General features: G+C 43.9%; 1 protein-coding gene across 5 annotated transcripts in view; it reads right to left on the bottom strand.

The window, feature by feature from the left end:
* LOC133140625 (citron rho-interacting kinase) overlaps nt 1-23,356 on the bottom strand; it is a 74,133-nt gene that overhangs the window by 34,756 nt on the left and 16,021 nt on the right. For all 5 annotated transcript variants that reach the window (XM_061260686.1, XM_061260687.1, XM_061260688.1 and 2 more), the window contains exons 11-18: nt 11,232-11,337; nt 8,618-8,761; nt 7,351-7,470; nt 1,980-2,150; nt 1,576-1,629; nt 1,312-1,365; nt 634-774; nt 265-390 (exon numbers count right to left, since the gene is read on the bottom strand). In XM_061260686.1, the coding sequence (XP_061116670.1) occupies nt 265-390; nt 634-774; nt 1,312-1,365; nt 1,576-1,629; nt 1,980-2,150; nt 7,351-7,470; nt 8,618-8,761; nt 11,232-11,337 (916 nt within the window). The remainder of the gene's footprint in view (nt 1-264; nt 391-633; nt 775-1,311; nt 1,366-1,575; nt 1,630-1,979; nt 2,151-7,350; nt 7,471-8,617; nt 8,762-11,231; nt 11,338-23,356) is intronic.

Genomic DNA, 23,356 nt, shown 5'->3' with positions numbered 1-23,356 from the left:
ATCTGTCACTTTTGGAGCAGAGACAAGCCGGCGGTGAGAGACGAGCGTTGAGAGCTGCCTGCCTATGACCAGCTGGAGGAGATGCTTGTACATGCTGGGGTTTGTACAGGTACACGAGAGGGAGTGTGTGTGACAATATGTGTGTGTGTGTGTGTGTGTGTGTGTGCCGGGAGGGGCTGTGCTCAACACAAACCCCAGAGAGAGGAAGCAGACGAGGGGCCACTAATCTGAGGAAGGGGCGGCGGGCCTAATCCCCCATCTTACCAGGATCTTATCCGCCATCTGCTGTATCTGCTGGGACTTGGTCTGGATGTCGTCCTTCAGCTTGTTCTCCCGCCGCTCCACCATCTCCAGCCTCTTCACCTGGTTCTCCAGAGTCTTCCTGCCATCCTGCCAACGCACACGCGACACACACACAAAATTACCGTCACAGGACTGCACCTGAAATACAAACTCAGCAACCCAGCAGAAGAGCACAAACAAAGAATAATTAACAGAATTATCTTACCCATGTTAACAGCTCATTAAAATGTGCTACAGCTTAGCCAAACAAACCGAAACAATGCAAGTTCATCGTGTTGTAAGTGGATTTGCGGCGGTATCCCGCGGCGGTATCCCGCGGAGACGGCGTACCTCAGACTCGCGCAGACGCCTGCGCAGGCTGTCGCTGGAGTCCTCCTTGTTCTGCAGACGCTCCAGCTCGCGCTCCAGGCGCTCCTTGGCCTGCCGGATGTTCTGCAGGAGCTCGGTTGCCTCTGAGCTGGCCTTCACCGCCTGCAGCGAGCCACAGCGCACCCCCCCACCGCGTTACACGCTCCCTTCAGCTCCGTCTGCTGCCGTCCCAATGGATTCATTTCTCTAAACTCCACTTTCATTCGCTTAAACTGCGACTCCATATAAACTCAAGATGAAAAGCTCAAAGCTACTTACTGGAGGACGAACACTCAAGTGTCAATCAGCATATCTTACATAAATGATGAGACACTTGCTAAAATCAACAGACAAATAATAATAATAATTTGTTATTTAACGCCTTTATGACGCCTTTATCCAAAGCGATTTACAGTTAACTAGACTAAGCAGGGAATAATCCCCTCCACTAGGCTGCAGGCCGCCCCTAACATTTAACAAGTGTTAAAATTCCCAAAGTCACTGGCATCTAGATTTATGAGTTAGTGCACATGTACAAAGCAACTATGTCTTATAAATATTCATGGATGATTTAAAGTTTCATGAAGAAACCTCTCACTCTGTATCAGGATAACTGCATGGATTCAATGGCAATCATCATATTAAGGAACAACAGGTTACCTTGGATAGTTTTTCCTGGAGGTCCTGGATTTTCACTTGTTGTTCTGCATTGGTCTGGAAAATAACATTTTGGTACAAACTCTTAAATCGCAGCCAATGAATAAAAAAACACTACTCCCCAGGACGAAGTAATCACAATGCATGAAAATCAAAGTGAAGATAAAATAATAATAATTAGGGAAAAGGAAAAAGCAGAAACAGCCTGACCCGGTCCCACTGTGTCTAGCCCACCTCCCCCAGCCCAGGACCTGCTGTCAGTCTCACCTTCTCCAGTTTGGAGAGCAGCTCCTCCACCTCAGCTTTGCCTTGCTCCTTGGCCTGTAAGACAAAGCAGGGCATTACCCCATCGAGCAGAACATTGCACAACCCTTCAGCACAGCACCGATCCTTGGGAGGTAGCCTGCTGTGAACAATGCAGAAACGATGGCTCAACACTTCGTTCTTCACTGATTGGAACCCTACAATATGCTTACTGCTACCAAAATTGTAATCGTTTAATTTGGATCAGTAAGGGGCACAAATCGAAATCTCCAGGATGATAGCAAGCTCAAAAACACAAAAAATGTGTGTGTGGACGTTTGAGGTCCTCTACTAACATGATAGCTTTTAGCACAAGTCTCAAGGACCAGAGCAAAAGAGTGGAAGATGGAGGTTTTTGGGTGCCGCACCTTCTGCATCCTCTGCTGGTAGTCCACCGCCTTCCTCTTCAGCTCCTCGCTCATCTGCCTGGACTCCTTCAGCTCCGACTCGTACAGGTCGCTACGGCGACGGGCAGCCGACAGGTCCTCCTCCAGCTGCCGGACCGTCACCCTCATCTCCTCCAGCTGGGCGTGGTACTCCTGTGGGGGTCGGGGGTCGGGGGTCAGGGGTCGAGGAGAGGGAGAGGGAGACAGGAGCCACTCAAAGACATGCATGACTGGTTTGGTGCGCTCCTGCAATTTGCCCTTGACCACTGGAGTTGGTCCCTGGGTGCCGCACGTGGCTGCCCACTGCTCCTACGTAACTAGGATTGGTGAAATGCAGAGGACAAATCACCCCAGGGGGTTCTATAAAGCGTATCTTAAATCTTATCTTATTAATGGAGAAAAAGGCCGCAGAGATGGGATGGAGAGAATGGACAATGCGGAGGAGAGGACGAGGTGCTGTTAGGAGAGGATGAAAGACAAGGAGAGGGAGCGTCCATCAAGGCAGCGGATGTCACGCTAACTGGGGCGACGCGTTGACCTGTGATTACCCGTCAGCTACGGCCGTCCACTCTCATTGCCACAAAGCGGCCTGGTCAGCCGGCATATTGAACCTGTCCATCAGCAAGTTTATTTACTGTGGGAGAGAGGGCTGAAGATAGCGTGTCCCCCAGGACACGCGACGGCTCAGCCCAGATTAAGCAGACAGGCGTGCCCGTCCCCCTCATCCAGCTGCAATTAAGTTTAAATGAAGCCCCGGTGTTTTTTCTGAAATTACAAACCCACCCCCCCATCCATCAGGATAATGCCATGCCATCACGCTGACAAGAAGAAAACAACATGAATCACGGATATTGCAAAAAGGCAGAAAAAGGCCTGTCTGAGATCACTGAAAATGACTGTAGAAATGTATACTTGATGACTCAATGTTGAAGAACATAAGGTAAAAATAGCTGACTGAACACTAACAAGATCTAGATTGGGGACTTTTCTGACTGAGCAATAATGCTTCTGAGAAGTTCCAAAAACAAATTACCTACAGATTGCTAATGGTGCCTTAAGTTATATTAATTATGTTAGCCATCCTAAGAAAAACAATTACAGTTAAATCTAATTATCTTTCCAGGTACAACACTGACTCATTTGTAGCGGGTAAATCAATAATGTCAAGGTTTACAAATGGTGGTTCAGTTACACATATCGGTGAGTGCAGCAAAAGAAAAGTAGTGCAGCACACACATACATAGGCTTTCAGCCCACAGTCGGCTTTTGACGAACGGATATAAAAAGGATATAAAAGGAAACACAGGACAGAAAAAGAAGCAGAACATACAAAGGGTAAGAGCAGCGAAAATAAAAGCCGAACGGATGATTCATCCAGGGGCACTCGTACAGAACAAGGGCGTTCATCGCTGAAGGAATCTGGGTTCGTTTACGTGCGCGTTTTTTCGGAAGCGCAGCCAGAGTGACGCGTCAGAGCGGACTCGGCGGAGTTAGAGCGAACATCAATCCAGATTTAAACGCCTCCGCTGCAGGTGACGTCTCTCACGAGGTAATCTGCGGATCGGAGCGGCGGAAGAAACCCGGGAACTCGGATACGTTTCGGCTAGGCCTCGAGTCGATAACAAAGAAGAAACAAAGACTTTCTTTACTTGATTAATTAAAAAGAACACAAAGAGCCCTTTAATTAACGTACTGTAGTCTGAGCAGAGTGTCCACGTGTTCTTGTGGATTTGGGAGGTAGCGTCGGTTTAATTAGCCGAAACGATTCTTGTGTAAGGCATGGCAGGGAAGGGGCAGAGGTATGGAGAGAAAGAGAAAGGATGGAAAGAAAAGGAAAGAAGCAGCGAGGAGGGGAAAAAGAGAGGGGAAACAAGTGCCTGTGACAGCCGGGCTGCCCAGAGACAGGCTTTGAGTAGATCCACCGAAAAAAGAGCCGCAGCCAATACATGGAGCAGAGCAAAGGAGGGAACCACAGGGGTGGGGGGGTGAGCACGCACCCCAAAAACGCTGACATGCGCACTCCGCTTCTCAGGGGAGCCGACCCCATAACCGCAGCAAGGCTTCAGCTTTTCACAACAGGCAAGGCATCAATCTTCCGTACCATCTTTTTATATCACACAAAGATCTGATAGTCTTTCCTTTCCTCAAGGCAAGGACCAGGCGTTCCTAACTAATGCCTCATGTCACAGAGTTATTTTCTGTGCAGCAGAATGCAGTGAATAATCTCGACAGTGTTAGCATTTTCAACAAAACCTTCCCCATAATGAATGAATGCATCTGTTCTTCGCATCTGCTCAAAGCATGCGTCCTGTTCATCCTGTTTATAAGATTGTACGTGTATGGTTCAACAGTATAGACACAGCTATCTCTTGCGTTTCACTGCCATGAATTTTCTGAGCTCTGTGTGCCCACACAGTTGGCTGATTGAATATCCTACAGCAGTGTGTGTGTGCGTGCGTGCGTCTGTGTGTGTGTTTGCCTGCATTCCAATGGGACCAGATCAAACACACTGATCAGGTAGGGGATGTCCCTATTTTGCTGTATTTTAGGAATGCCTTGGTAAGCATAAGCATCCGTGGTGCTCTGAAGAGAGACAAAAAGAATCACTTCCAACACATGAAAACAAACAGATATAAGAGTGGAGCCAGGGATAAAGTGCCATGCTTCAAATGCCAGCACAGTGACAGACCCGCAGACTCTGGGCTCTATCTAACTGGAGGAAGGTTCATTAAAAGAGGCTTTGCTAACACATCGCTTTATGATACCAAAAACAAAACAAACAAACAAACCAAAAAAATCAATCAATATGCCACTGCAGAGGAGTTTATTACATTTTTAATTTGAGCTTCCCCTTTCATATTTAAAGGCATACACCCACATTTTTATGCATTCATTGGCTTGGTTTCCATGTTAGCCTAGCATAAGGACTTGAAGCCTATAGGAGTCTGTAGCCTCAAAGTGATGAAATACACCTTACAGCAACTCCGAAGCAGTCTTATTTACACAACGTATCATGTGTATTTGACACACGTGCAGGAAATATTTTTTAAACGAGAGTTGTTGTTTTCTGAGAAATTAGACGGTTGGAACTACGAACACACATGTATCCTTCCATCTTCCGCTGGTTCAGTGCAGTGCTAGGTGCCTTCAGGAGGTGCGGGATCACTGCGCTCAGCGGTTATAGTTCCAACTGTCTAACGTCTCCGAAAACAGCGACTCTCATTTCAAAGAAAAATTTCCCGCACGTGTATTTCAAATTTGATACCTTGTTTAAATAAGAGTTTCTGTAAGGTGTGTTTCCTCAGCTTGAGTGAGGTAGGCTACTGACTCCTATAGGCTTCAAGTCTATATGCTAAGCTAACACGAGACGCTAGCATGGAAACTGAGCCAGTGAATGCACAACATCTTGTCTAAGTCTGGGTAAGTCGGAAAAAAGGTATATTTCCCAAATTGTTGGTATATTCCTTTAAGCTTATTCAGATTGTTAAAACAGGCTTTTATGCAGGATGCTGTTCAAGCATGAAAAAATTAATCGACAGGCTCAGAACTAAAATCATGTCAAAGCGATATACATTAGTAGACAGTATTTCTAAGATGCTGCCTAAAGATTTGACATGGTATTCATTATTTTCCACAGTGGAGATGGTATCTAATCCAGTGCAGGAGCTCACAATCCAATTCTCATCGACCTGGGAATGGTTGCCGAGGTGACAGGCGACAGCAAGAAATGGGATCGTCAGTTCTCCCGATCTCAATAAAGGAGACAACTCGTCTCAATACTCCACCACACACTAGTATGCTGAGAAACTGCCCACTTACAGGTATTGGTTTTCGTTACCATGGCAACCGCAAGACAGAGCGTGCGTTGAGCAATCATTGGTGAGAGCTGGTTGATTATTTTTTTTCCTCTAGGAAATCCTGTTTCTCTGGATATCCAAGAGTGTATTTTAGTCTGAATGTGAAAGACTCCATTGCCTACTTTCCTGATCCAACATAGACTGCAGCGTAGCTTTACAATGTTGCACAAACACTGAACATCATGTGACTAGAACCCTCATAAAGACAAAGGCCTTTCTACACATACATGGCAAACACTTTGTGTTCCCCATGACTTCGTAAACATCATTAGCACATGTCTCAAAGGTACAATAGCTAATTTTTGACTTCTAACGGTCAAGAGAGGGACAGCAGCAACAAACACCTTCAAACCACAACACTGTTTATCCCTCCCCCTGTTTATCCCTCCCCCTTATACAATGTTTTGGTACAGTGTCGGGCCGTCAACTGTAAATTTTTAAACCCAAATGTAAGGACTATAAACACAGGCAAAGGGTGAGTCAACATGTCAGTGAGGTTTTTTCCAATGATGGGAAGGGTTTTACAATGGTCTTATAACAATGTTTTAACACAAAAATCTTACCTATTGTACCTTTAAACATACTGTACTGAAATACTCAAAGTAATACTTAACTGTCAAACAAGCAGGTGTTCACAGGTAGGAATACATGTACATGTTGCGGCAGTACCAAGTTTAGAGGGGCAAAGTGTCCAGAAACTGTGCTCTGGGGGTGCAGGGGAGCCAGGGAGAAGAGGGAGGAGGGGGGAGAGGGGAATTGGGGGTTGGGCAAGCTCTCGTTGCTGGCACCTCCTCATCATACAGCAGGGCTGGGGGTTGGGGTGAGATTAGGGAATATGGGCAGAGGGTATGCAGAACACACAGAAAATATTGACGGGGCGGAGTCTCGGTGCAGGCCGAGGTGTTTAATAAGAGCGGAGTCCAAAAGGCCACAGGGTGCTGGAGCCCCCAGCTGAGGAAAAGGTGGGGGCAGCTAGCACCCCTGACCCTCTCTAATTAACACTGCCACAGACAGCCCCATGGTCCTCAGGGCCCAAGCCACGGAAAACAAGGACAAGAGCCTTGCAGCGAATCATGAGCACCGGAAGACTTCACACCAAACAGGTACTGTACGGCAGCGAGGAGGAAGCCAGATAAACAAGCACAGGAGGGGCCTCTGTGACCCTGCCAGTGAGGGGGTACACTCCCGACCAGCACACAGACTTTCAGAGAGGTTTGGGGGTTTTCACGGTGACATTGGTCCTGTGCGGCTAAGGGCAGCAGGGCCCGGTGCATTTCGAGCCAAGTCACGGCTACATGTTCTACAGGACGCTCGCATCCAAGAGAAAACCACACCATGACCGATTCCAGCACTGGAGATGGTCAGGAGAAAACCACACCATGACCGTTTCCAGCACTGGAGATGGTCAGGAGAAAACCACACCATGACCATTTCCAGCACTGGAGATGGACAGAGCACAGAGAAAGGACAGACGTGACTGGATTTCAGGACCTCACCTGCTCTTTGATCTCCTGCAGCTTGTTGCTTTGTTCGCGGATGTCGTGCAGAAGCTGCAGGGCCTTGTCATCCTCCTGAGACACCTCCATTCGCGCCTGCTCCAAACTGCGCTTCAGGCTCTGCAACACACACACACACACACATACTTTCGCAAAAAATCTTTTTTTACCAGTGATCGCGATAGCTGATGGAATGCTGTATCTTTGGAACCCAGGACATTTCAAAATCTGTATTTTACACCAATTAAATTGTGCACCAATAAAAATTAAAATGTTCGCCATTGCAGGCCAACTCACAATAATTAAATGTATGTTGTTTTTTGTAATGTTATTATGACATGCAGCTGATGCAGGATGAAATAGCGGGATTTGTGGGATGAAATGTTACAAATAATGTTTTACAGTAGCATTCTGATCAAGACTAATTTTTGCCACACCGGCCAATCGACTTTCAGTTCCAGACAATACTGTTGTCTATTTATCATAATATTTAGACAACCATTGGTAACATTCCAAGATTCAAAGAGAAAGTGTTTAATTTGAATGAGAAGTCAAAAACTAAATGAAAAAACTCTCAAGCCCTATTTTAATTTACTCTTGTTGAGCGAGCTAGCTGGAGCTTGACTTCTCATTCAAATTAAGCACTTTTCTCTTAGAATCTTGGAATGTTACCAATGGCTGTCTAAATATTATGATAAATAAACAACAGTAATGTCAGGCAGTGAAAGACGATTGGCACAAAGAAACAGGAGTAATTATTTTGTTATGGTTCAGGTCTGGGTCTTAGCCTGTTGTAATCTTAATAAATACTTTGGAATATCAGTGTTTATAGAATGCTCTGTATTATATAGAACGCCCCTGCATTTTGGCTGCATAAAAAAGCAGAATCCGGAGTTAACGCAACCATTAAATACATACACACACGCAATGCGGATGGAAACATCACCTCCATTCCATTGTCCATTCTGTCACATTCTGTAATTTTATCTGTTTCAGTGAGATTATGGTAGATAATCTAAACCAGTGTGCGACTGCAACACCAGAGGTCAGACATAACTCGATAAATTAACACCAGCTGGGTGCGACAATTGCCCTGCATTTCTTTGGACTTTTGTCAATATAGAGTTACGTTTGGTTGTAGTTTGGCATCATTTTGATATCAACAAATTGGTATACAGAGATCATTTTAGAAACAGATATAGCTTTGTGGATGTCATAAAGCGTAAGGTAATGAACAAAGCAAAACAGGACGTGATGTCACACGCACGCTGCACTCGGTGATGTAGGTGGCCAGGTCCTGCTCCAGGATGGTCCTCTGCGTCTCCGAGGCCTTCAGCTCCACGTCCTTCTGCTGCAGCACTGACTCCAGATCAGTCATCTTACGCTGGACTCGGGAGATTTCCTGCTCCATCTGAACACAAACCACTGCAAACATTAGTAGTAGCAGTAGCAGCAGTAATAATAATAATAATAATAATAATAATAATAATAATAATAATAATCTCTCATAGTTCTCTCTTTCCCAGGGATAAAGTGCCATTCATCACTATAGGGACAGGAACTCTCAGAAGACCAAAGACAAAGGGCTGTTCACAAGTCAGGGGGTTACAAAAGAAAAGGTGGAAAAGGAAACACTGTACAGTATACCACTTTCCGCTATCATCAAAACATCACAAGTTTGCTCCAGATGGACCAGAACCAGAAACAGGGTGTTATGGTACAGTAGATAAGATTCATATTTGGATTTTTGCCACACAGACCAGGCGGAGGAAGGCAGCTTATGTTGAAAACAACAGCATACCCATGGGGAAACATGGTGGTGGATATTTGATGTTATGTGGTAATTTTGCACCGAGTGGTACTGGAGCTTGTTAAGGTGAGTGGAATCATGAATTCTAGCTGGACATTTTGGTCAAATGGATCGTCACGAAGATGATGACCCCGAGTGTTCTTCAAATTCAACCCAGAAGGTTGATTCGACCACACAATTACGGTTTTGGCAACTTCAGTCTCCAGACTTAAACGTAATTGAAAAAAGTGATTTGCGCTGAAGAGGGTAGCCCACACTGGAAAAGGTTCTCCACAAGCGCAGACTGAAGGATATTCCCCAAAATGTTCACCAATCTCTTCACAGTGGAGAGGATAAGAGGATATTGAGGATGTCCCAGATGTCATCCCTGTAGAGGTACTGTACATAGCGTTCAGAAATGACAGAAAAGAAAGTGCGGACATTTGAGAGAATCTTTTTTTCAGGAAATAGATTTATAATGTGAGATGTATTGAATTGTTAGGTACAATATTTTCAACATGTCAGAAAATTGTTTGATTTGTTTTATAGTCTTTGCTGTGCATCTTTATTAAGGGTGTGAAAACTTTGGGAATATCAAAAATAAATGAATAAATATTTTATCTGCCAGATGTAATCAGCATTTTCAATTAAATCAAGCTTTTGCTTCATCCAGGCACAAATCAGCTGTTCTGTATATTTAGTCTGAAGACAGCAGGAAACGCTGAGAGACAGGGCCCCTCCAGGACCAGGGCTAATCAGTCCTGCAGCTCTGGGTACCATGGCTGGACACACATGGCTCTGTTCTCCTCACAAGAGCATTTTCAGGTTAACCCATTATGTAGAAAACCCATAGGAAGGCCAAGGAATCACAATCACAATGCATTTCAACGGTCATGCGTCTTCAAAAACGGTCATATGATCAAATACAACGCTGGCGTTGCATCCGTCTGCTGAGGGAGGGGTAACATGCAGGTCGTCTATTTCCAAATATTAGGGGTGTTCCACAGTTACTCGAAACAACAACAGAGCCCAAAAATTGAGAAATCAAGAACTAGGTCCATAGAGGTCCATTATCTAAAAAAAAGTTGTAAAATCAAGAAAATTCTTGTTTTTTTGGTGAGCTTCCATGATCCAAGGATTCAATTGCCTGTGAATAGTAATCTGGGGTAATGATCATGAGAGACTGCAGGAACTGGACTGGTTCAAACCCTAGAACAAGAATGAACAGCTTAGATTTATTTTTACTTGTTATGTAATAATGTGTCAAGCGTAAACTAAGTTGGATCTGATATGCAATGAAAAATAACTGGAAAAGACAAGTAACGAATAATGGAGGTACTGTACCTAACGCTATTAACTATGAAAAGGGAAGACAGGCCCATAGGCCTGCACGGAGCACAGCTTCTTTAGGCTACGATGGACCTGTGCTAGAAGCCTGATCTTCAACCCACAGCCTGTAATATATCAGTTCTCCATATGTTCTCCTGGAAACTGGGTATGAATCACTGTTCCAAAAGCCCCAAGTGAAGAAGTCACTCTGACCTTTCTCCTGGAAACAACAATGCAGGGGCGTCTTCACACAAGACAGGACTCACGCACCCGAACAACACAGGCCTGACAGGCATTTCTACAGATCAGCTGGGGCTGGGGCTGGGGCTGGGGCTGTGGGCTGTGGGCTGGGGTGATGGCTGGGGCTGGGGCTGTGGGCTGTGGGCTGGGGTGATGGCTGGGGCTGGGGCTGGGGCTGTGGGCTGGGGTGATGGCTGGGGCTGGGGCTGTGGGCTGTGGGCTGGGGTGATGGCTGGGGCTGGGGCTGGGGCTGTGGGCTGGGGTGATGGCTGGGGCTGGGGCTGGGGCTGTGGGCTGGGGTGATGGCTGGGGCTGGGGCTGGGGCTGTGGGCTGGGGTGATGGCTGGGGCTGGGGCTGTGGGCTGGGGTGATGGCTGGGGCTGGGGCTGTGGGCTGGGGTGATGGCTGGGGCTGGGGCTGTGGGCTGGGGTGATGGATTGATGCCATTAAAGTGTGATTACAGCCCCGAGGTGGGACGGCAGCCGCGGGGGACATCGCAGGTGCGCCGAGCGCGACACGCTACCTTGTGACATCTGTCTTGGGTTTCCTGAAGTTCTTTGCCTTTAATGTGAAGCTTTTTTTCCAGGGAGTTGGTCTTCGCTGGGGAGTTGAGTCCTGCAGCCACTGATCTGCATCAGATAAAGGGATAAAGAAAGAAGAGGGGGGCATCAGTGAAGCACAGAGGGAGAGAGCATTTATGGCAACAAAAAAAAAAAGAATAAAACAAACAAAAAACAGCCAAGTCCACGTCTAGATCCCAGTTTTTATACTGTATGTATACCTTTACCACTTCAAATTCTAGATGACAAAATGAGAAATCAGAAACTGAAAAGGGCACTTAGCTCTGGTAACTGCTGCAAACACCGTCACATCAATAAAACCAAATGGCCTAGTGTGAGCCGAGTTTTGCCAATAAACATTCAGGCACCTTATTTATAATCAAATCAATAGTTCCATACACAACTGTCAGGGGATCTAGGAAAATAGCAGGCTATAAATAATATGATATTTGCTCAAGTCAAAGATACTTCAAATGGGAAAATATAATCAAATAAATAACTAAAATAAAATAAAATAAAAAAGAATTCTGCAAAATAACTTTGGTATATTACTTGTATTATATGCATTCCAAGAAAATAATATTTTCAAGATGAACACATTTATAACTACAAAATAATGAAATCTGGCAAAATAAGAAGCACAACAGGAAATTCAGTAGATTGACATAGGAATGATGATTGCTTGGTAGTTTTAATTAGAATTCCACATTGCTTTCAGGCTATACTGTAAATTGAAATACGGTATATGCACATGTATTAAATGAATTGCCTCGCACCCAGCAGAGTTCTCTCCATTAACTCAAAGCACTGCCTGTGATATTTCAGGTATAACGGTAAATTAAGCTCAAAAATCCATTCAGCCTGGGTTTTTGAAATTGCACTCAAACGGAATCAGGGTTTGTGTAGCAGGGCCCATAGAATACTCTCTCTGCTGAGAGAGGAAAACTGCAGTGACTTGTGTTTCAGAAACAAAACCATACAGAAGGCTTCTAAAATGCCACCACATACGTAATGAATACAGATCCACTCCCATTCAACAATGTAATGTGAGGCAAAGGATCTTTAAAAATAATAATAAAATAAAATCTTGATATTAAGGTCAAGAATGTTATTCAGTATGATGTGCAAACTATCAAACCACATAAATTACAGACCTAATAGCCTGTGGCAACTTATACAGAATGTAAAACCAGTAAAGTATGAACTTCATACTTTATAAAAGTTTTATGCTGAAGTGCACTCAATGAATCCTTTCAGCCTTTTAAAAACACACATGTCAGAAAAGCATTCTACATCTCAAAAACATCCCTACATCGCACAACATGTACAGTACATGAACACAAAGTCTCAGTATCTCTCTCTCGCTGACTCTCACATGCCAGCACAGACACAGACACGTACGCACGCAGGCACGTACACACACACTTGATAAATTTGGCAGCCTTTGAGTCAGAGAAGCTGAAGAACAGCAATCGGGAGAAAAGGGTTGCTAATAAAAGATCAGCCCCCACGGCTACTCCCCCGCACTACGGCCCAGCCACTGCTCACTTACAGAAGAAACCCCTGCCTTACACACACACACACACACACACACACACACACACACAGACACACTGTAAACGTACACAGACCACACATATCCCCCCCCCCCCCCCCCCCCACCACCCCACCACCACTACCACCACCCACACATACACACATGTACAACCCCTACACACACAGTCATCAAACAATGAAAAATAATCTTGGGTATGAAATAATGATTTAACTGTATGAAGTGGGTTGTGCTATGTTTATCTATCACAGTCTTACTGTAACAATTGGTGAGGAGGACCAGACTGAGATCTCAGGCACTGAAAGCCGCTTTCCTTTGCCTGGGGAGGAGGGGTGTTACGGACACACAGGGGTTACCCGGTCCACCCCTGCTTTCTCATGTTCAAAAAGTGGGAAACTCAGTAACATTTGTCTGCTGTGCTACTAAAACTGTACAGGAAACACTATTACTTAATCTCTGACAAATCCAGTACAAGCAGTAGATGTTTGTACAACGCCCACAACTGCTATTAATATTATCCCTGAGGTGGACAAAAAAAAAATCTTGCCAACCAGTCAAACTAACCGAAAGGAAAGACTTTCTCTTACATCCTCCTCGATAGGCATATCATTTTTTCCTCCCTGCTCTCAGAATACTTAGAACACAGAATACTACTTCAGAATAGGAGCGCGGTCAGTGGACAGTGTGTAACAGCAGCCTCTCTCCAGGAAGAGGCAGGATGAGACATGGAGAAGCGCAGCAGCTGTGAGCAGCACACGGTGTAAAGCTAACGAGCGTCACTGGGCCTAACTGACACAGTTGAAAGGCGGCAGGAGAAGGTTTGCGAGTAGCTGGCTGTGGCCCATCAGCTTCCTCTAACAGCAAGGCTGCAGGACACCCATATATGAACAGTGTTACGCCACCTACCACAGACCGGAGCCCAAAAATCACACACATCACAGCGCTGCGGATGACTATCTTGCTGAACCAAGCATTAATCATTCTCCTGTAACATGACATTTTGACACAATGTGCTAATCACAGTTATATTTAATTCACCACTACACCACATTGAAAAAAACTCATAATAATAATTAAGTGTTTTTGTGCAGTAGTTTGAGTGTTTATTACCTTGGCAACATAATCAGCCAGTACTCCAATTCCCTTCCCTCAACACTAAACCTCACTTTCGTGCCTCTTGAAGAGCTCTTGTTTATCATGACTACAGAAAAGCATCCTTTGTAGCAACATTTGATGATGTATCCTCAAGGGCAATTCACCAAGCCCCTTCCCTCATTCATATTGTCATTTGGAGCTAGAATGAAAAATGAAAAGATACTTCAACAAAGAAAATCCTTTTTTTCCTTTGTTTCATTTAAAATTTTACATCCTCCCCAATGTGGTCATCCACATTTTATGTCTCCATTTATGCATGTAAGTGTTTGTGTGTGTGTGTGTTTGTGTGTGTGTTTGTGTGTGTGTGTTTGAGTGTGTGTGCGTGTGTGTGTGTGTTTGCGTGTGTGTGTGTGTGAGTGTGTGTGTGTATATTTCAGTGCTCCAGCAGAAAAGACCCCACAAGCAGAGAGAGGGTTAATTATTTGCTGCCGATCTCGGCAGTCATCAGAAACGCGTCGGCTTCACGCCGCTGCTGTTGATGTAAAGCAGTGTCCTCTCTGTGGAGGTGGTTCTACCATCACTGTTCACAGGCCTCTCCCCAGGGGCCGAGGAGCTGCTGAGGCAGGCGCAGCTTAAAGGTGGCCGTCCATCAGCGCTGAGGATGTGGGCGACTAGCGCCCAGCCGCTAAATCCTCTCATTACCGCCCATGTCACCTCAGCTGCCACTCTTACCGCCATCCCCATCGTAGCCAGATTGCAGGGGGCTAACAGGCCCTCCTCTCTTCCCCGCTGGAGCAAGCTGTCAGGTTCTCAAGTTGTGATGGTCTGATGATTTACTAATGATTAGTAATTTTGTTCGTCAAGCAAATAAATTCTGTCTGTGTGGTTCCGTAGGTTTCTCCAAATTCTGAAATATTTCTTAGGCCTTTTAATTTGAAAGTATATTGCCATGAGCGTGCCACTGCATGTTCCAACTGAAAGTAAATTAAATTAAATTAAATTTCTATGGTATATTCCATGGTAATGCATTCATATCATTGCATACATCCTAAATTTCAGGGAACTGGAGGATGGTGGTGTTGAATAGGATGGAGATGGGGCTGGAATACTGTAGACTTAGTTCAGACACAATTTAATCTGATTGGCCAGTGGGGAATTGGGTTGTGAATTAAAGACAGATTTTCCTTGTTCAGAGAGTGTTAACTCCTCCACAGGATTAACCAGATCCCCACAGTCCCGCAGCTAGCAGGAAGAAAACCCGTTTTTATATTCATAAAAAAAAATAATAATAATAATTGAACTCGGTAGCAAGCCGCTTACAGTATACAAGTTTGAAAAGGCGAAGGGAAAGAAGAGACGAGGGAGGGTCTGCAATGTGCTGAACGTGTGCTTTCATGCACTGCCATTTCGCCTTCTGACAAAAATCTATCTGCGGCACCATGCAGAAAGAAAGAGGCACACAGAGATAAAGCAGAGTTCTGAAGCCTCTGCAGTACACTGTACTGCGGTCAATGGATATCTAGAAAAAGCATATCTCACTCCCTGCAAGCCTTTTTTCTTTTGTTCAAAAACAGAACTCTCAGAACTGATTGATTTGATCATAAGACTGTTCTTGAGGATTCACCAGCTCCAGCCAGTAGTGTTCAGCTACCAAAGTTAGGTTCTGAGATCAACACTTAAAGCTTTTCTTTGGGTCCCCATAACCTGCTTGCAACCTTGTGACCAAGCTTTTCTTTCTTTCTACAGGCCCCAAAACTCAGCAGGGCTTTGTGAGCATATTTTAAAATCTCTTCAAATGAAAAGTGCTTCCACTTAGTTGTAATTATCACTTGCTTTTTCCTCTAATTGATCTTACTTCACTTTATTACTTGTTTTTACAGTATGTGCCAGCTGCTTGAACATTTCCTGCGTTTTTATTTTAGCTTGTTTTCCATATTCTCTTTAAGGCTCTTTTGCCCGCCATTAAAAGCACTATCAATAAATAAACCACCTCATTATTGCAGTTATTTTTTTAAATATCAACCCAATATCCGTTTGGAATTGCAGTAGTGCTTGTTGGGAATCCCTGTCTCCAGTAGCTATATGCAGTACGAAGCAATAGATAGACAGTGTGGAAATTGAAAAGTACAGCGCAGTTGGTATGTCACCTCACTAAGCATTCAAGACATATTATGTGCTGCAGGGTCCATGCTGCTAATTTAGCATTTAGCACTCTTCGTAGTCCTGAAGAGCACATCCACTAAAAGGACTAGTGTTCAGTACAGGTGAAGGCACTGGTTTGAACAGGAATCATCAATATAAATTTCAATATAAACTGAATTGACCTCAACCCTTTTAACATTGTGGTTTTAATTTTACTATCTAGAATCTAGGTGATGCAATGCCCTGAAAAGCAGCACAGAGTACCCTATCAGAATACTTTATATCAATAATATGGTGAGGAAATGGCTAATTAACATGAGCTGCAAACGGTTCTTTTTTGTAGGCTATAAATTTGATGACACAATGTTGAGTGCTTAAGTACCAATACTAATTTTTACATTTTAAATTAAGGTTCTCTTTTTATCCTTAATTTAGTTGGTTCTAGCAAAATCAATTGCAAGTCATAAATTCAGGAATAATAAGAAATCTATGGCTCTACTGCTTTCCGCTCTGCAGTACAGCCATAGAGGGCTGCAGCTCTGGGTCCCATAGAACCGGAACCCAAATCTTCACTGTACCCGTGCTGTTATGGCCAGGTGTCCTGCGACAAAGGAGGGCACCAGCGGGGCACTCCCCACCCCACGGTACATTAACAACTCCCTACCCCACGGTACACTAGCGACTCCCTATCCCACGGTACACTAGCGACTCCCTACCCCATGGTACACTAGCGACTGCCCGCGTGAATCACGTGAAAGGATGCAGCGATTAGATGTGTGCGTTTCACATGATATAATGCTGCATCGGAAAAGATGAAATATACTAAAAAAAGAAATAATCCTTATCAGGCCATAAATGTATTCAGAGCGGAAAGCAGCCAACCCCGCCTGTGCATCCTGTAGCAGCTGAAAATCCTTTCACACTCCTGTTCTGTCAAGCCAAGATCTTTCAAAACAGAACTTCACTATCCTTGCAGACTTTCCATATTGTAGTTCTTCTGGAATGTTCTTCTGTACCATTCAGGTTTAACCACTTTAATTATACTCAGTTCATTATCATCTGCATAGCTAATTAAGGAATTAACAATGAACACTCATGAGCAGTAGTAGTGGTGGAGGGGATCAAGTCACCTAAATGAAACAATTTTGCTTGAGGGGACTCCTTCCTATGCCGTTTGCCATTTTGGCCTTCTCCATAGCCTGTGTTAAAGGGTGGCATACAGAATTGACACAAAGAGCAAAATTAAGACTTTTTTTTGTTTCTTTTATACATAGACTTCACACCCTTTTCTCACATTTAGAATGTTGGCTTAAAAAAAAGCCAGCAATGTAAAATAAATAAATAAATAAACAAAGTGAAGGAGGGAGGTCATGATTTAAATATGCATTAGGTCTAATACATAATCCTCAAGCTAAGCTCGCTGACAAATTGGCATCGCCAAACAGTTTCCTAAAATACAGTGGAAAAAGTTAAGCGAGTGCCTCGCATCATCAGGCCCATAATTCCACTGCTGTCTCTTATCAGCTGCATTTCAATGTGCTTCCAAACCAAAGCTACACTAATGCCAACACACGCCTTTCCCCACAGCACTGCAGGTAATTGCATCAACCGGTTTGGCCAAAAGCATGCCTCTTGTGACATTCTCCGTTAATCTGATTTTAATTTGTATTTTACTGAACCATTCCATGCATCCAGGTGATCTCCCATGGACCAAAAAATGAAATCTTTTGCCCAGGGGGAAAGCAAGATATTCTCACGCTCAATTCACTCAAATTAAGGAAATACGGCGTTTTTTCCTCCCCTTTCCTCCATCCACTGAGAAGGCAACACAAACATGTTAGCGACATGACGCGGTGTGGTGCCTGAGGCGGCTGGCTCTCCAGACATATACGGATGCCCCATGTGTGGTGGGGGCTCGACGCCTGCCAGGTCACAGTCTGAGCTGCCGTTCCTCCTCTATCTGCTTCCAGCCGGTCTGAACTTTGCTTCACACTAACTTACGGATGGAAGGGAGAGTGGACTGTTCTGTTTTAAAATATTACCAGGGTGCCTCTGCGCCCCATTCCTGAACACTAAAGGCCAAACACCTCAAAGATAGCTCACATTTCTGCCTCTGTTCGGGATAGTGAACAGGGGGGAGCACACCCAAAAACAGGTATTCCAGGAGGCAGAGGTCATGTGATCCAGCTTTGACTAAGCCCTGGTGAGATCACAGTGAACTTGGCCTGCTAAACTCGGAGGGTAGATGTGCTTTGCGGTCAGTCAGATAATACGTCCCACCTGCAAGACCCATAACGTGTTTGGGATCACATCAGGATCCACCACGGACTGACTAACAGGCCTGTAGCACATACAGTTATCACAGCAATCTGCCAGAGAATGGAGCCATGACATCCCATAGCGCAGGCTGCACAGGGCTGTGTATGAACTGATTATCTTAGATCCAATGAATGACCCCTCTGGGTTTTCTGAAAGGCCATTTCATTGCAATTACCTTGGCAACTGGGTTGAGAATAATACTTCCTTCGAGAGAAAGGACATTTTGACGTAAATGCATTGTACAACTCTGTCAGATGCGGCACACATTTTGAAATGAGACAAAATGATGTGGATTAAATGAGATCAAATACAATCTCAGTCACGATAACCACTTTCTTGTCAGGCTTTGATCAATAAAAATGGAGAAGAATACAGTCACGGAGGACTGCATTAAGATCTTAAACATACTGGTGGGTGACAGAAAAGTCTTGTGTTTTGGGGGACTTCATTTCTACAAGGGCACAGCTGTATGTCAGCAGATGCCCAGTGTTCCTCCACTGTGCACAGGTGTACCGAATATCCAGCATAACATAACAGTAATATGTTCAAAATGACTTTGTCTCACTCTCGATGAATTATCAACAAAGGCTCATTGCAATAAAATCCAGTTTTGCAACTGTGAAAAGGTGGGTGGAAGGGGGCTGAAATGAAGCCACAGCAAAGCAGTTTTCATTTGAGGCTGTGAGAGCTGGTGGAAGATAACTTAATGACATGACTAAAGCAAACCTCTTTCCGACGCAGAGAACTGTTACTGGAAGAAGAAGCTAAAGGTGCGGAAAATATGTCACCAGATGACAGGTCCTGAAAGCCTGCCTTTCCGTCAGCATGAAAACGAACACAGCCATTTAAGCATCAAAGGAATCACAGGAGTAAAGAAGGATTAGGAACTGGAGGAAGGGGAGAGCAGGAAAATAAGACGAACGGAAAAAAACTGAACAAAAGTCAACCCTGAGGCAGAGAAAGTGAGTCTGGGGGCGCTCAGAGATTCCTGTCCTGTAGAAGCGTTTGTCCCACACTCTCTTCCTATCCCGATTCGGGCTCAGTGAACACAGTGTCTTTCCAGTATTTCAACAATGTATATCCGACTGCTTGTCAGCATGCATACTGCTTGTCAACGATAGCTCAAAATGCCGATACAAGCAAGCCATCATGCACCACGAGCTGCCAAACGCAAATTAATGTTGCTACAGCCACCAACGTCAGGTCAGGCACAGGGAAAACCTTTAACACAAACAAAGCTGTGTGAAGATACGGTAAATGCCAAGGACGAGAAAATCTGAGAGTGATTGCGATAATGATGACAACAACTATTAGTAGTAGCAGTAGTACAAGTATGTATGTACTCTGTAGTAGTATGCTGCAAGGTCTTTGCCAATGGTCATTTCATGTGGCCACTGGAAAGCATACGTAAATGTCAATTCCTGAAGTTTTGAGGTCAACACTGTTGTACCCTTAAGTAGGCTTTATCACTGAACCGGCATGTCCAACTGTACACCTTGCAATATGAAATGTGAGCAACATACTGTGCGTGTATCCTGCCTCACGGAGGACTACCGTACACTTACATGCACAGAATGAAATGCATCAAGCATATAAGTACATGCAATTAACAATCAAAGAGATTTTTATGAGAAGTTAGAAGTGCAAATAATGGGTTTGTAATGTTTTACCTTTAAAACGTAAACAGCTGAGGAAGGTTATGAAGAGGGAACTGGGAAATGAATTTCAGAACACAAATCCAACAAATAATGGGCTTAGGGCCGAGTTACTGAAGACCATTATAGCTGACAGATGCATAAATCTACTGCCTTGTTTGCTTGGTGCACAGAAAAGCTGTTCCTCAACATGGCTGTCACTAAAATAAATCGCCACATCTACTGAAACCATCGGGGTTCTCTGAATGAACACAGAAATCGAATCTTAGTTCCCTTAATGAAATTAACAGTTTTCCTACTTTCTTCTGTTCCCTATATGCGGATACTGCAGGATCGAAAGATCACCCATCTTAATAAAGGATTTTTAGCTTTTGATCCGTGTCCAAGAGTGAGCTCCAGGGACATTATCTAACCGAAGCAGACCATACGAGGGGCTCGGCTTAAATTAATTTCATGTACCAAAATGAATCCCCTTAATTAAACTCTCAAAAAACTGTTTAATATGAACACCATAACAAAGAATAATAAAAGTTTGTCAAACATATATATACAATAAGATTGAAGATTCCTTTAAGAGTAAAAACAAGGGAAATGTTTCTACAGCTCCCATCACTCCATCACAGAGACCTTCTGCTGACACGAGCAAATATGAAGACTGCGTTTATTGATCACACTCATAAAGATTACATTCTCTTGAGACGGCAGGACGAAAAATCACTGCCAAGTCATTTGAACGATTGTAGTAAAACATAGAGAGCATAGGTCTGGAATATGGCTTCTTTATTTTCTGTTAAACATATTGGTAAAAATTTTGTTTTAACCTGGATATAATTTTCATATTAATAATTTGGTACAGCTTTGTGTGAGAGAACTTGACTTTGTTATGTTGAAAACATTCCAAAATTGACAACTCAATTTATATAGGGCATATATTGTAATCCACATATTACCTAAACACAACCATGAGCTATGGACTCATAATTCAGTGTATCATGAATGACAGTCCATATTAAAAACAGCCCGTTAAAAACAGTATGAAATCACAACCTAAATGAATTTTGCGGAAGACTAGAGGGTATGTTACATTTAGGAACAGGAAACCAACTCTGAATGTGTTAGTCTACTAGAAGCAGCACAGCAAGCGTACCTCTGTGGCTGGTAGACAGTAGATTGCTAATTACCTCCATCAGTTGTCATTGACAGCTACTGTAATGCAGAACTGCTAACAACCTGAAGTACAGCCACACAATTTGACAACAGCTATATCGCCATATAGCTATTGAGTAGGTGAAATACAGGAGACTAGCTATTTTAAAGAGAAGCTGAAATCAAAATTCACGCTTTCCTCAATTAGTCAATGCTTCCTAACCATAAGTATATATATATTTTAAAAGTATAAAATTGTAACACTTGTGCATTTTCATACCAAAGTTTTTTTCCCATCCACTTTCTGGAAAATGAGATTTGACATTATTGTGTACCAGTGGGCATGTCTGTCAATCAAATGTCTGTCATTTCCGTTTGTCTCGTATCAATATCCTTTTCAAACAGCAGTGCACGTCCCCATTGGACATCCCCTTCAAAAAATCCCCGAAAGATCCAGTTCACTCCTGTGTACGTCATATCGCGGAAGCTAGTGTTGCTGCAACTTCCATTTCAACTTGCCTTTAAGTACCTAACATTTTTATTTTAATCGAGTTAACATCAACAACCACATGCACTGCTTTTTCACCACTCAAAACATTCTTTAAAAAAAACTTAAGGGGGAACTAATCAGTATATATTTATGCGCCAAGCAAAAATAAATCATTTTAATTGGCTGCATAAGACCTGACACTAATTGTGCACCGTTTAGAGGGGCGGGGAAATGGCAAATGCACAAGACTGACAGTCAGGGATCATGAGTTCAAGTCCCTGGAGAGGCACAGCCACTGGGCCCGGGATGAGGACCTTAACCTGAGCCACATCAGTCAAATTCAACACTTAATTGGACAATACGTATGTTGATTCCACACAATGCAGATTGAATTGGATGGACACAATCGCCCGATTATCAGTCAAATTATCAATTTTATGGCAAACGTCCTTCCTGGCACAGATTAGCAAAGCCTTGTTATTAGCAAAGGCCCTCTATAATGTGTCTATTGTTCAGACACATTTTCATACTCCAATATTACTGACTCCGCAATTAAAGCCAATGACTGAGTTACTGGATTTGTCAGAGTTTTCATGTATATTTCTGTACTGTGCAGGGCTCCAATTAAATATTTTGTTTTTGGAAATGAAAGGAGGCAGGCAAGGTGTAAATGAGCTCTGTGATTGGATCGAAACCACCCTCTGAGAGGCCAGTGTGAAAGGTTTCCAGTGTTATAAAAACACCTTGATTTGAAGCTGATTGCAAGATCTATTCACCCACTCTTTTCTCCCCGTTTGGCCATTTTCAACAAGTGAAACATTTGTTTTCACTCTACATTTATGTATATCATTGAAGGTGACAACATTAGGCTCTGCATATGTAGCAGCACCAATATAAGACAATAAATTAAAATAACCAGACAAGTGTGTGCGTACACACACTCTCTCTGACAAGCAAACACACACACTCACACACACACACACACACACACAGACACACACACTCTCTCTCTGACAAACACAAACACACACACACACACACACACACACACACACACACACACACACACACAATAAGAAGCACATTGTGATACATGGTAAGAACTGTCCTAGAAAATTAACAAAGATAAGATGGTACAGTAAGCTCAACCAAGTCAGGTAAATAAAGCATTTGCTTCGTTTCTATCAGACAGACAGAAAGACAGACATGACTCCAACCCCCTTTTCAAATGCATGCTTTTCCTCAGACCTGAGGGCGTCAACTTCCTAAGAACTAACAACCGAAATAACTTACAACTCACAGTTAATTTTAAAATCGAAGCGAACAGGAGCTCGAACCCTAGATTAATCACCTCCTTGAAGATTGATTGCGAATATGAATGAGGGGGGTAAAGAGAGCAAAGACAGCGGAACGACAAAGCGAAAGCACAGCCGAACCCGATCAGATCTAGAACATTCTCTTTGGTTGTGAATAATGCATGGGATGAGTCAGTGCAGGATCAGCCACGGCCACAGCCACAGCCACAGGCAGTGAGCAGGGTGACAGCAGGCCAGGGATCTGGGTCTGTGGGTGTCCCTGAATCACAGACCTGTTGCAGCGGTAGTGGCACAGTTTCTCAGCGCGGCAGTCGCGCCCTGCCCGCGTCTCCGAGCGCGGAGGAGTCACGACTACAGCGCGGAGACGCCA

The sequence above is a fragment of the Conger conger genome, chromosome 11, assembly GCF_963514075.1.
Source record: "Conger conger chromosome 11, fConCon1.1, whole genome shotgun sequence".
Taxonomy (NCBI): Eukaryota; Metazoa; Chordata; class Actinopteri; order Anguilliformes; family Congridae; genus Conger; species Conger conger.
Note: the sequence above shows the minus strand (reverse complement) of the source record. Positions and strands in the feature narration are given on the sequence as shown.